The 15,188-nt window shown below is 35.2% G+C and overlaps 1 protein-coding gene across 1 annotated transcript in view; it reads left to right on the forward strand.

Moving 5' to 3' along the window:
• The window catches only part of ERA1 (Prenyltransferase family protein), a 64,692-nt gene that overhangs the window by 455 nt on the left and 49,049 nt on the right, over positions 1-15,188 (forward strand). Inside the window, exon 2 of the mRNA XM_090005610.1 lies at positions 1,479-1,577. Coding sequence (XP_089861736.1) covers positions 1,479-1,577 — 99 coding nt within the window. The remainder of the gene's footprint in view (positions 1-1,478; positions 1,578-15,188) is intronic.

Raw genomic sequence — 15,188 nt, forward strand, 5'->3', positions numbered from 1 at the left:
TTGTTGTATTGAAACTTAATAGAATGTGTATGGTGTGTGCTGGGAATCGTCTTTCTTAAGTTATTGATTCCGCATTCTCTGTGGTGTAGGCGTCCAGATGTAATCGAACGTGCACTGATGACCTATGACCACTTTCTCCTGTCTGTGAAAGTTTTGCTTTACCTGCATTGTTACCTTTTGTCCATATTTATGTCGTGTGCTCCTCCGGTGTTCATTAGACGGGCGGTTCAGCTGCTTGATGCATGAATGCTATCATGCTTTCTTAGCTTGTTGTCGGAAGTATTTGGAAATTGAAACCTAAGACGATTTCTCGGGCTAACGTCGAGACACAATGCTATGCTATGGCTTCAGAGTAATTTCATGTTTTTTTGCATCTTTCTGCTTTTGTGTTATGACGTGTCTTCATCTCATATATTGTTATTTGTGATAATCAGAGTACTCCACCTGTTTCATTGTCTGATTGCACCTTAGGAATTTGTGCATGTAAAGGTCGATGATAAAGTTCTCATGAGGGCATTGAGGATTAAATGCTTAAAAAGTTTTGTGAAATGGTGAAGATGGGGGTTTCCCGCAGCTGCTTGTGTGGTTGTTGTTGTTATAGGTTAATCAATTTCATGCTAGTTAAGCTTTCTTTATCCATGCTCAATTTGAGTTGGCTAGGGGTGGGGAGAATTGGAGCGCTTGAGTAATTTGTTACCTTCAGACAAACTGATGAGAACCCACCGGAGGATGCCATGGTATAAAGACGTCTCTTCTTTTTTTATGGAATTTTTGGGAACTGAGATGTCACTGCATGAAATTCAACCTCCGTCTTAATCCAAATGACCCCCTTCTGCTTGTTGTTCTAAGGTTTATTTTGTAGTTTGAATCTTACTACTAGACTGCATCTGAACATCTTATGCTTCAGATGCATGATTCTCAAATAGTTTTTCATGTATTGGGTCAATGGTGAAGAAACTTTATAATCCTTATAGTTTTGAATGCTTGTTCTCAGTTTAGCGAGTTTATCTTTCTCATATTTATGTTGCATGATGATTTGATGCGGATCCTTCCCACTAACAATACAAGAGATTGTGTGCGCATTTGCTGCATTTTCTTGTAAAAGTTTAAACATTCCTTCAACTAATGCTATAAAATAATCACCATGGGACGATTTGGTGGTGATTTCAGTTTTATGCATGCCCTGATTGATAAGTGACCAGCTGCTGCTTAGACAAAAATCAGTGGTAGCCACCTTTATATCTTGATTTATATCCATATATCCCAACACACACTGTGAACTGCATGACCAGTTCAACTTATCTTTAAGGTTTATGAAATTGTAGTAATTATGAATCAGCATTAATAATTGAAGTAGTTTTTCTTTTTGATATATTGGTTCATGTTCACTTTTGAGCTGCACCTTTTATCTCTTTCTCTCTAGTTTTGTAGTTCAGAGGGCAAGCTCATTACCTGTGTCTTGTTTCTTTCAAAATCAGGTTGACAACTACTCAGCTAGAGCAATTGAAGGTTGAAGAGAGGGTATCACAAATTCTGAGTGTACTGACTGATGTCTCCCCATATACAAAATCTTTGCTGTAAGTTACTCTCGTCATTTCCATATTGGGTAATCATAGTTGATGCATCTTTCATAAGAGAAACAAGAAAAGAATCATATTAATCTCATTAATCCTTGAGCTGAAAACTGTTGCTTTCTTGCTTTCATTTTGAACTTGGACTACTAGTTTCATGACATGACTGGCAACTTTGGATTCATTTGAAGTCTCAAGGATGTCATTTAATCACGTTTGGACAAACTTGATATGCTTCATGTCTATGCAATTCCAAATATCTCATTTTTCCTCTTAGTTGACATGTCCAGGACTGAGCGTCCTTGAGACTTTGGATTTATCTTAAGTCTCAAGGATGCCATGTGATCATGTTTGGACAGACTTGGCATGCTTCAATTCTGTGCAATTCCAAATCTCTCATTTTCCCTCTTAGTTAACATGCCTAGGACTGATCATTACTTCTATCATATCTTAGTTGAAGCTCTGGAGATATATTTGTGATGTTCAAAACTTGTCAATTTTGGTTATAATTCATCCATCCAGATCTCGAGATTTGGATGGACATGCATACCTGGGTGAAACTATTGTTTGTGATACCACAAAGTCATGTTGCAGATCTTCAACTTAATCATTCTCATGTTTTTTGGGTGAATATCTCCAAGTTGCAAGCCAATGCACGTGGATTTGATTCAGCATGAGTTTTATTATGCCCCTCAGATTATGTTATATTCATAATTGATTCAAACATCAGAGATTCAGGAGCCTTTATAATCATCAACACATTTGGTAGATCCTATGTCACATTGTGAACACCCCAAATTTTTCAAAGTTTAGTAAAAATGACCTTTTTGCCCTTGGTTCCATTTTCTGAGAAAACCAAAGCTAAATTTCAAGCGTTCTTCATATTTTCTGGATTAAAATCCATATTGATATATTCAAATTCAATTCCGGATCCACAACCCTATATTTCTCAGTTCGAGGTTGTAAACCTCAAATATTTCCTCAAAATCCGGATATAAAACCCATTTTCTGAAGAAATTTTCCTTGAGTTCTCAGGAAAGTTCCCTTTTGTAAATATCTTGCAAAAATACAAAAAAAAATGGTCATTAATCTTTGTTTTCTCGTAAAACTCTAGGATTTTATTCTAAAAATACAAAAAAATGGAAAAATAACATAAAAAACCAAAAAAATTGGAAAAACTATAAGAAAAACAAATGATTCTCAAGGTTTTAAAAAGCTTTTTGCTGAAAACCTCAGTTTTGAACTATTTTATAATTTTTTTTTTCTTTTAAATGGACCTCCATTTTGAAAAAGGGAAAATCACAAATGGTCACAGGCTCGCTCTTCTCCCGCGTATTTTTCCTCTGGAAGCCTCCATCGCAGGAGGGCTCTCTCCACCGTCAATCTTCAACAGCCTCTTCTCCTCTTCACCTTTGATTCTCAACGAATTCCCCTCTCGAACCATCCTTTTTCCCTTTAAGAGGAGACCCCCCATCCCATGATCGGATCATCCATCCGTTTCCTAACATTTCACACAACAATCCATCTTCTCTTTAACGATTCATACCATCTTCCACCTTTCACGCTGCAATTTCTCCTCCAGCATCATCGATTTTTTCCTGGAAGAGATCGAGCTTCTCTGCAAAAATCCATTTACAATCCATTTCATATCAAGCAACATCCATTTTATCCCTCCGACGTTTCCTCTACGAGCTAGTGAAGACCCTTCCCTCTTTAGGATCCTGAAAAAAGGTAAGGAGCATCGGCCTGTTCTTCTGTCCCTCAATCGAACCAGAATTGCGGTTCCTCCTCCTCAGCAGTAGAAGTAGAAGGAAAGCCTCCCTTCCTCCTTCCTCAAGTGAGCTACGTCCCCGCAAGCAAAAGGGTCTCTTCCAACTCCACTGAAGGAGCATCACCTCTCTTTTGTCGAGATTTTCACAAAGATTCGGTGAGTTCCCCTTTTTTTTTTCTCTTTCATTCCTTGTTATTTACAATTTTCCCTTCCTTTTCTTTTTATTTTTCCTGTTTGATCACCCCATTGACGCACCATGGACTGTGTTGAGTTACTTATAGCAACTTCAACACTCTCCCGTGCAACAGTAGAGGAATCACCATGTTCCAACAAATTTTCCCCCCCATCATTTTAGCATCATCATTCGTTTCTATTTTATGCTGGTTTTGGTTATAATGCCCTGCGGCATGTGAGAATCACATTCAGTACTCTGCATTACATTACCAGTATATGATTTGTATGATCATCTGGGCATTTATTCATTTTCATGTTGATCTCTCTGCATCATGAATCGTGCATGATAATGAGGTTTTCCTACATCTGCAAATGCATCTATCCACGCTGCATTAAGTTTCCCCTGTCCGTTTATGCATGATTCCAGCCCGTATGCTTGACCAGATCATGAGTTCCGATTGATCAACGTCACTTGATCTATGTTTTGGTGAATGATCTGGTCGTTATTTCATTGATGGCAAGATGTTTTTGAATTTTTTTTCTCTTTCTTTTTGTCTTTGCTGTTTTGTGGTCCTCTGCCATACACGAGCCCCTGTTGATTATTTGTTTAGCATGATAATAACATCGGATTACATTTTGCTGGCTTTTGCTCACTATATTACATTCACTAGCAACCATACTTCTATTCCATTATCATTTTATTATGCATATGATTCTCCTGTCCATTACAATCCCTTTTCATTGTTTTATTGTTCATTATATCCTGATCTTCCATGAAAGTAGACTGGATCTACTGAAAACCCACGTTGTGCTTGGGCTAGTCAGGAATTAGCATATAATCATTGTTGGATGCAATGCCCCTCTGTTTGCCTTCGAATAGTAAAATATTTGGACTAATCTTTGAGACCAGATCTCTAATTTGCTGTAGAAAGCAAATCAGGTACGAGGGAATCACCCATCTCATTTGTGAAATTCTTATTGGTTCTATAATCAACGATTCCTTGTTACTGGATTTAGCCTAACAATGGTTTTGCTCTGCCTCATCCTCTCTGCACCTACTGGGAGATCTCTTCTCATTTGATTCTCAGGGCATTTCGTTTTGGGTCCTATAAAATTTTGATTTCGTAATGTTTTATTTTTATAGCAGTTTCCATTGCATTTTCATTTACTTCATCTGTGTTGGTGTACCCTGCTTCACATTTGGCTTCGGTGGAAATTGATTTTTTTTCTTTTTTTCTTTTTTTCTTTTTTTCTTTCTTCCTTCTTTCCATCTGTTTGTTGTTCTTTATTTGCCTCCGTGCTGATTTATCTTTCCTTTTCTTGTTTCCTGTCATTACTAATGATCATCTGTAGTTTCCTGTTTTCACTTGTGTATAAGCATATTCTGATCTTTGCTTTAACATAGTTTACTCTTTGATATTTCTAATTTGGCGTTATATTGTTGAGTCTCACATTATCCGCCTCCTGCGCAACAATGGTGGGTGTAATCAGATGGGATGACGATGCCATCATCAGAAGGTCCAGTCCCAGATGGCAAGTATCATAGAAACCTCCTGCGTCATTCCATCTCAGCCTATGTTGCCCCAGTTATTGATAAAAAAAAAAGAAAAAAAAAGAAAAAAGAATGTAAGTGATATCAAAGGAGTACAAGAAAACAACTGAAAAGGCTGCATCCATGAATGATGGTTTGAAAATGAGCAGCCTAGTAGCCTTCAAGTTGATGAAAGGTCCAAATTACAGGATTCAATAGTGATTAGTGAGGCAACATGTTCTCCTGTGCACGTCACTCCAACACTCATTGTCTTCAACCTTCACTACCGCTTACCTATGCATGAACATCACCCAACATCTGTTACGCATCATCTCTACACGTTCACAATTGAGTTGCTGCCTAGCCTTCACCATTTTGTGGCAATACCTGTACCACCCTTCTCTCCTTGTCACATTCGTTTGCCATCAGTTTCTTTTGGAATTTCTTTCTTGGGTTTTATTGCAATTGGAGCAACCAATATCTTTCAGTCACCTGCGTATGCTTTGTAGTACAAGGATGATCAATTTCTTTATAAGGAAAGATCCTCCAGTGCCAAGACAATGATGCTGGCAAGAGAGGTCGTGCTCTTGAGGAGTTACGGTCTTCACATTTTAGTGAGCTCTGCACATCAGAAGGTGCAAAACGACAACAATAAAGTGGTACTCACACTCAATTCCTTGGTTTCAATTGATGAACATAATGATGTTCAACGAGGTTGGATTCAATTACCCCTCTTTCTTACATTCATTCATTATCTAGTGAGCTGGTTCTTTATGGTAACCTTGAATGTATTGTCACTTCTCCCTGTGGCCCCTCTTGCAAAATCTACCCCATTCTTTTTTTTTCCTTCTTTTGCTTTAGGAATTGTCATGTCTCTCTCCAATGGTCTTGCTAATGTCAGCCTGAACTACAATGGTGTGGGATTTTGTTAGACATTTATGGTTGTGGTTACTCCAACTATTGTGCTGGCAGAATCCATGAATTTATTGCTCAAAGGCAATAGTATTGACTGTGATATCTGTTGGTGTGGCTGTAGCAATTGTTACAGACTTACAGTCTCATCTTTTTGGGGCTTGTATAACGTTAGCATGGGCAATCCCTAGCGCAGTCAACAATATTCTCTAGTCTGGATAGCTGCAGCATGAAAACTTGGACTGCAATGGCGTTGATGTGGAAGACAATACCAATTGTCTTGCTCCTCTTGGCTGCCTTGATATCTTGGCTTGATCCCTAGGAGGAGTTGTCCTTTGATATGCTCATATTTCAGTGGCTTGATGCTTTGGCTCTTGGGGCAACTACTGCAGCTGCTCATGTTATCCTTGGATAGCTCAAAACCTGTGTAATCCTTCTTGAAGGACATTTTTTTTTCTCACTCCTGGTCCCTCAAGTATCAGTGTAGCCATCATCCATACCAGCTGTATACCCTGCAACAATGCACTCTCTTCACCTCCCTTCATATATTTCCAGCTTCACAACACCTCCTTCATACTCAATTCCACTACATCCCCTGTATACCCACTTTACTACCCCTGCTCCTTCATCAATACCTATGGCTGCAGCTTCCTATATACCTACAACAATGCAAATACCCTACTATGGTCTTCCCTCCTCACTGTCACACGTCATGTTCACCAACACCTTTGCTGCACAGCATCATAGTTAAAAACTGTCATAACACTACCTATCCACACAGTTCTGCACATTTGCCACCAGCATCCACCACAGCCGCATGTTCATCTGCATGCTCAACCTCATCCACTCTCAATGCCCAGGCCCCTTTTCTAATACTTGCATATCTATTATTTTTACACATTTGCTGAATTACTATGCAGGTGCATAGTATGACATTCATCACACAGTAAGCAAACTGTGTAAATACACATTTTATCATTCAGTCAAGGCAAAATACTGAACACCTTTTTCATATATAGTTTCTCATTGTTTTTAGATATTTTGTACATATATACAGATATATATACATATATATGTCTATACACATATATGTCTACATATGTATATATACTCATATGTTTTCACAAGCTATTGATATATATATGTACCTATATGTATATATACTCGTATACATATATATGTATATATATATATATATCATTTTTCATCCTTTTTATCATATATATCTTGTCATATGTGCATTTCACCATTGATTTCCATGTGATATGTGCGATTTCTTTCTATTTTTCATATTAATCAAAGTTTTTTGCAGGAAATATGTGGAAAAGATCATTATTGGGAGTTGTAAATTCAATTTTATTTGTTGTAATAGTTAGGTCTTAATGAGAATTTACATTTCCTGTTTTATATAAAATGAATGAGCATTGTAAATATTATGAATTGCTTGTTTTCATGCATTTTGCCTTTATTTCTCAAATTCTCACAAATGGCAACACGAATGACACGTGCACCATTTCGTAAGAGGTAATTAATTCTAAGTTGATGATTTACATCAATGACCATAGTCAGGATGTAAACAAGACTTAGGATTTTTATCTTTTATAAAATAACACTGGATCCACACTGGACCCCTTTTAAAAAATCATCATAGTTTCTTTAAATATTTTTCTCTTTTATCAGAATTTAATTTAAAATTAATTCAATATATATACCAATGGCCATAGTCAGGGTATATTGAGAGTTAATTTCATTTTTAATTCTATAAAAGCATCGAAATATATTTTATTCTTCGTTTGAATTTAGATATGATTATTATATAATACATTCAATGACCATAGTCAGGAGTGTATTATATCATTAATCCTATTTATATTCATTTAAAGAATGAAATATGATTTTCAAATCCAATTTCAAAAATCATTTATGATAGAATTGCATCATATTTTCAAAATTTCTTTTTCAAAATCCAAGTGATTGTGAATATCTCTTCTTCAATTTATCAATTTTATCTCATTTTCAAAGTCCAAATTTTGACTTTGAAATCAAATTCAAAGTTTAATTCAACTTGATTCATTTTCTAAATTCCAAAATTCAAGCTTCAAATTCAAAGTCCAATTTGACTTTGAAATTCATTTGTATATTCGAAATTTAATTCTCAAATCAACTTTGAAATTCCAAATTCATTTTCAAGATCCAAATTCAAAATTCAAATTCAATTCAATTCCATTTTTCATGAAACTTCTGAGTTATCTTCTGATTTCACATTCGAAATCAAGTTCATCTTCAAAAATCAAAATCAAAGTTTGAGATTGATTTTGAATCTCAAAACTTGACTCTTCTTAAATTTTAAATTCAATCTGGGTTTTCAAAACCCAGATCCATCTTCAATAGTCCCATTTGGATTTTCAGAATCCAAATCCAAAGTTAAATCCTAATCCAAACTTGGATCCAGATTTTCAAGTACAAATCTCCACTTTTTGGATCTCAGACTTTAGATCCAAAACTCTATTTAGGATCCAGAATCCAATTCTATCTTGGATCTTAGACTTCAGATCCAAATCCATTTTAGGATCCAGAACCCAATTCTACTTTGGATCTCAGACTTCAGATCCAAACTCATTTTAGTATCCAGAACCCAATTCTACTTTGGATCTTAGGCTTCAGATCCAATTCCATTTAGGATATAGAATCCAATTCCATTTCATCCCAAATTTCAATTCCTATTTTTGGATTCTAAATCCAGAATTGAATTTTGATATCAAAATTCAGACTTTGGATTCAAATTCCATCTTGAATTCCGACTTTCAAATCAATCCCATTTCTCAATTCTATTTTCCCACATTTCATTTTGATTTCAAACTTCAAAGCCAAAATTCAATTCCATTTCATCTCTATTCTGATTCAAAACTCTAAAGTCCATTTATGACTTTGGAGTTTCCTTTCTTCTACTTTTATCTCAATTTCAAGATCCTTCCTTTCAAAAGTCTAGATTACTTTCCAATATCTGATTATCCAAAAAACTTAGAACTTTAAATCTTAAGTTCTAAGTTAGAAATCATTTCTTCACCCCCTTATCAGATTCATCTCAGAAACACTTGAAAATTTTTCAAAACATCTTTTCAAAAGAGCATACATCCTTGCATTGCACAAACATGATTCCTTGTGCATTTAGACTTAGAATAAATTCTTAGGTAATATTAAGGCAAAGCAAAAGGCATGGATTCGACCCTTGGTTAGATTACCCCTGGTAAAGGCGCCAGGAACGGTCGAACCTCGTACCGACGAGCGGATCCCGTCTCCCAGTTTTCCCGCAAATATTTCAAAACGGAGACGAGTTATTTTCTTAAATATTTTCAAAATTAAGGTCAAGTGAGACCCCGCAAAAGAATTCCTCTTTTCTCTTCTCTTCTTTCTTTTCTCTTCTCTCTTTCTTTCTGTCTTATATTTTCTCCCTTCAAAAAGGAGGAAATAGAGGCTGGAAAGGAAAAGAGAAGGAAGAGAGAAAAACCACAAAAGAGGAAAATTTTTGCGATGATCACACACATGGATATGGCTGCGGATACAAGGATACAAATATTTTTATGAAATTTCCAATATGACTTGTATATAAAGGGATACTGAACGGCTGTCAAAATGGAGTATTGTGTGACACAGGGTAGATCCACATACATGAGCCTTGGAAGTGACTTTGTTTTGAAGTTTATATTCAATAGGAATATATGATGCAGATTGGAAGACGATTAGTATGGTATGGTCTGATTCATTGAGCCTACGAGTAATATCTCAGATCAATTGTAAACACAAACATTCACATTTTCCTTCAATAACATGGAACTTAGAATGTAGCATAATAGTAGAAATATGGAAGTGTTGGATGCTTCATTCCTTAACTTTGCATTCTGACCTTATGGCCCATCTGGAAGCATATTTTTGCAATGAGATTCTGTCATTCTGAAACTCCTAGATTCTAAAGATACCACTGTTTGGATTGCATCCTGAATTTAATCAGGAATCCTGAGGTTCTATAATTCCCTGCTTCAGATTTTAAAAATGCTAAGGGCAGTTTAGGAATTGATTGCATTACTTTTAGTATCATGGTAATCTCTCTCTCTCTTTCTCTCTCTCCCCACCCCCAATGATATCTCCCTGGCCTTTAAGCTATCCTATATTATCTCCACAAACATATGGAATCTTATTGGCAAGCATTAACCTGTCCATCCTATATTTTGTTTTTTGCCATATGTATAGTCAGTAGAAGCCACCCCCAGGATAAGAGACCTGGCCGCACTGGCTTTTCAACATCCAAATAAAACAATTTTCTTATAGCCATAAAAAAAAATCAAAATTTTATCCATAAAACAAGAATTCACAAAGAAAGGAAGGATAACAAGATCTCACCTCAAAAACATGATTACAAGGGAAGGGAACTAGAAGCCAGCGGACATTGAGGCAGGCAAAACGGAATTAAGCTGATAGGCCTCAACCATGAGGTTTCCTCAGTTTAATATCAGCTTAAACAAGCATAGAATCCATTCAGTTCTTTCGTGATGTCCCATAAATGGCTTGAAGATGAAACCAACTGGCTATCTCTCCAACCAGCTAAACCACCAAGTCGCTTTAAGCCACTAAAGTTTACCGCCACTTCTCACTTTTTCTAATTCAACTCACAAGAGGTTGCTATGAGAGCTCTATTTATTGAAAGCTTCTTAATATGGATATTCTTGATATAATAGCACACATCATGAATCATAGGGCCAAAATTATATTTCTAACCCATGGGCCAAGTGGAGAACTGTAAAGAACCAAAGTGCCTTTGAACATATGCAAAAGTTCACCAATAACCAAAGTGGATGAGCACAAAAATGGTCACTATGGACACACCCACAAATCCCATGAAGGGGGGATACACACAAAGAAGGCTCAAATATTAAAAAATACTATTTTATTGTTCACTTGAAAATATGCAAGAAGCATTACAAGGATGAGGGGATTTTTTCCCTTTATATACACTCAAAAGGACTCAAATAGAGTCGTTGGAGCTAGTCCAATGACTATATTTGTAACCGTTGGACTAGCTCCAACGGCTCGTAAAAAATAGTCAACATTAGGTTGACTATTCAAAAAGAAAGAAAGAAAATATTTATAAGTTGTATTTAATATATATATATATATATTTATATGCATATACAATACGTATACATACATGGGTATGCAATTATATATATATATATATATGTATATACAATTTAATACTCTCCCTCAAACTTACGGTAAAATAACAAAAAGTGAGCCAAGAAGTGAAATTTAGGAGCTGAGAGAGGTTTGGTGAAAAAAATCTGCCAATTGGCATTCTTATGTGACATAAGGCAGATAAATAATGCTTTGAAGATATTCCTCTCATAAATAATGGCAATCCATCTCGATGTGCTTGGTTCTCTTGTGAAATATGTGGTTGATGATGGTGTAGATAGCACTTTTATTGTCACAGTCTTCTCAGCCATACCATTTCCAGTAGTGGCGATAGTCCAATATTCAACTTCTGTTAAAAAAAGAGACATTCCGTTGCTTTTTTTACCGCCATAAGATTAGAGATTCACCTAAGAAAACACAAAAACCCATAGTTGAGTGCCTATTATTGGGATCACATCCTCAATCTGCATCAGTATAAAAAAGTCTAATGCAGATAAAGAAGACATAAACATGCCTCTAGAAATATAATTTTTAAGATATCTAATAATATGCAAACCAACTCTATTATGAACATATGTGGGAGCATGCTGAAATTGACTGCATGTGTGAACATGTGCTATGTTTGATCTAATAATTGGCAAATAAGAGAGAGCTCTGATAAGCTGTTGATAGGGTGCTGGGTCATTAAAAGGCTCTTCATCATCAATTTTCATTTTGACATTTATAACTTCGGGAGTCTCAACTCTTATCATCTGTAATTCCAAACCCGAGAATAATATCAAAAGCAAATTTAGACTGAGATAATAGATATCCTCAAGAGTAGTGTTGTGAAAAGCGTCGAGGCGCTCCACTAAACATTGAGGCGAGGCGTAAAGCATAAGCCTTAAATTTTTTTTGAAAACTTTAAAAAAATTATAAAAAATATCTAAAAATGCAAATAAATAAAAAATGCTTTATTGATGAAGTAACAATCAATAAGAAATAGAAAATCTCAAATAAGTACTAAAAAATATGAGATTAACATATAAAAGTAACTAAGAAACTGATTACATAACTGGAAAACTAATTATATAATTGAAAAATATAATGTCCTATAAAGCAACAATTAATAAGCAATAGAAAACTTCTTCTTCTTATTCTTCTTGATAATCATGTCATTAACGTAGAAGAGCAAAATGACTGGACCTGTATTAGATTCTTTAATAAATAGAGCAATGTCATTCTTCTTCTTCTTTATGATAATCACGTCATCAACGTAGAAGAGCAAAATGACTGTACCTGCATTATATTCTTTAATAAATAGAGCAATGGCAAATCTAAAACCAATATCAATCATAACTATTCTATCTATCATACCAAGCTTTGGGCGCTTGTTGAACCTTTCCTTGAAGAATGCCTATACTTGGGGGTGTGTCCATATACACTTTTTCCATGAGATTTTCATTGAGAAAAACATTTTTAACATCCATTTGATATATTGACTAATTTTTAAGTGAAGTAACTGCGATGAGGGTTCTAACAATGGTCATGCGAGCTACATGTGCAAAAATTTCTTCATAATCTATGTCATATTCTTGCGATTATCCTTTAGCAAGTAGTGTAACTTTATATCTCTTAAGGTCCCATCACTCTTAGTTTTTATCTTGTATACCCACCTACAACTATGGGTTTCTTTCCTTGTGGAAGGTTTTGCAGAGTCCAGTTTGAGCATTTTCTAATGCTTTTAATTCTACTTTAATGGCTTTAACTCATTTAAATTCTTGTCTTTGGCTTGAGCATAAGGTGAAGGTTCTACGTAAGAATGAATCAAGATTATGCATGCTTGATTTTTTGAAGAAAAGGAGTCCTAGGATACAAATTTCAATGGAGGTTTTGACACTCTAGATGATCTAGTTTACAATTCATCTTTACTTTCAAAGTTAGAAAATTTTTCAAGTGCATATGGAGGTTTTTGATCCCCTATCTAGAGTATTGCATACAAGTTTGGTCATCGTGGGATAATTCTTCAAGAGGTGCTTTATCTCTTGATTCATTAACATTCTCAAGATCATACTCACAATCATAATCATAAAAAAAAAATTCTTTTTACAAAAAAGTCATATTTCTTGAAATATATAATTTTTTAGTTTTAGAATCATAGCACCTATATCTCTTTTGGTTGTCAGCATAATTTACAAAGTACAAAAAACAGCTCTAGGAGAAAATTTGTCATTTTTATTGGTTAAAACAAAACATTTTCAACCAAAAACTCTTAATTTAGAAAAATTGAGTGCGTTTAAAAAGTTTTTCAATCGAAGAAATATTTTGTAAAGATGAGGATGACATTCTGTTTATAAGATAAACAACGGTCAAAATGGCTTCTGCCCAAAGAATCTTAGGCACATGGCTAGCAATAAACGACGTTCTTGAAGTTTTCACAATTACATGGTCTTTTGACCATATTGCCCTCAACAATAAACAAAAAGACAAAAAGCAGAAATAAAAAATATAAAAAATACAAAAAGTCAGTTCTGCCCTTAATGGGCAGAACCTATTACATGTGAAAAATTACCAGAATACCCCTACAAGATAAAAAATATTACAAGATAGAAACACATACACACACATACACACACATATATATATATATATATATATATATATATATATACTACACAAATATACTTTAACACTCCCTCAAACTCACAGTGTCATAACTGAGAGTTTGCCAAGAAGTTAAATCTCGGAAACGAAAGAGCCTTAGTGAAGAAGTCTGTCAGTTGATACTCATATGACACATATTTCAATGCAATGGTCTTCTTCAAGAATTCTTCTTTAACATAGTGACAATCTATTTCAATGTGTTTGGTTTTTTTATGTAACATGTGATTGCGTGTGATGTAGACTATGCTTTTGTTACCACAAGATAATCTTGAGGGTTCTGTTATATGAACTCTCAAGTCTTCTAGCAATTGTATCAACCACACCTGCGCAAAAGTAGTAGTTTTTATGGCTTGGTACTCTGCTTCTGTAGAAGAAAGGGATACCTTTTGTCGTTTCTTGCACTTTCACGATGTTAAGGAGTCCTACAAGGGCACAAAAACCTGTGGTTGAGTGCTGATAATTCACATCTCCTCTCCAATCAGAGGCAAAATATACAATTGCTTTTAATGGAAAAGAAAATAATAAAAATAAACCATGATTAATAGTATTTCTAATATATCTAATAATTCTCATTACATCATTCATGTGTACCATAGTGAGAGAATATTAAAATTGACTAGCAGAATGAATATCATGCACAATGTCAGGTCAAGTAACAAAAAGATAAGTTAGAGCTTCAATCATTTGTCTGTAAAACCCGAAAATTTTATAAAATTTTGCAAATTGGGCCTGGATCCAAATTACAGATCCAGGACCCATAAAGGGGTTTTCCGCATACATTTACCCCGTAAATTTGATATATACGTACAAGTACAATAATTTTTAATTTATTTAATAATTCGGAGAATAATCATTCAATTAGGGTGCGTAGATGGGTATGGGATCCATATACCGGATCCATGTACATATATATATATATATATTTATATCTAAATATATATGTATATGTATAATCATAAATAAATAATATTAATATTGGTAATACTATAGAAATATAATATATATATATATATATATATATATTAAGCGGATTCGAGGATCCACAGTTGGATCCACTTGGATCCAACTTGCGGATCCATTTTGGTGGGGGGTTAAGGTTTTATATAAAATGCGAGATTTAAAATGAATAAAAATTTTAAGTTTTTTTTTATTTATCTGAGGATCCACAGTGGATCCATTTGGATCCACTTGTGGATCCATTTTTGACTTGGGGCCGGGTTGCGGGTCTCGGGTTCGGACCCGAGCCCCACCCCATTTTCTTCAGCCTTGTTAAATGAAAAGGGCAACCCGATAAGGGTTGCCCGATAAAACCCTAACCTCAAAACAGGAAAGAGGGGGGGGGGGGGTTACACAGGCGTAACCGAAACCCCACCCATCTCGGAAAGAAGGGGGGGGG

The sequence above is a fragment of the Nuphar pumila genome, chromosome 5 (assembly GCF_984573655.1).
Source record: "Nuphar pumila chromosome 5, dmNupPumi1.hap1.1, whole genome shotgun sequence".
NCBI classification, from domain to species: Eukaryota; Viridiplantae; Streptophyta; class Magnoliopsida; order Nymphaeales; family Nymphaeaceae; genus Nuphar; species Nuphar pumila.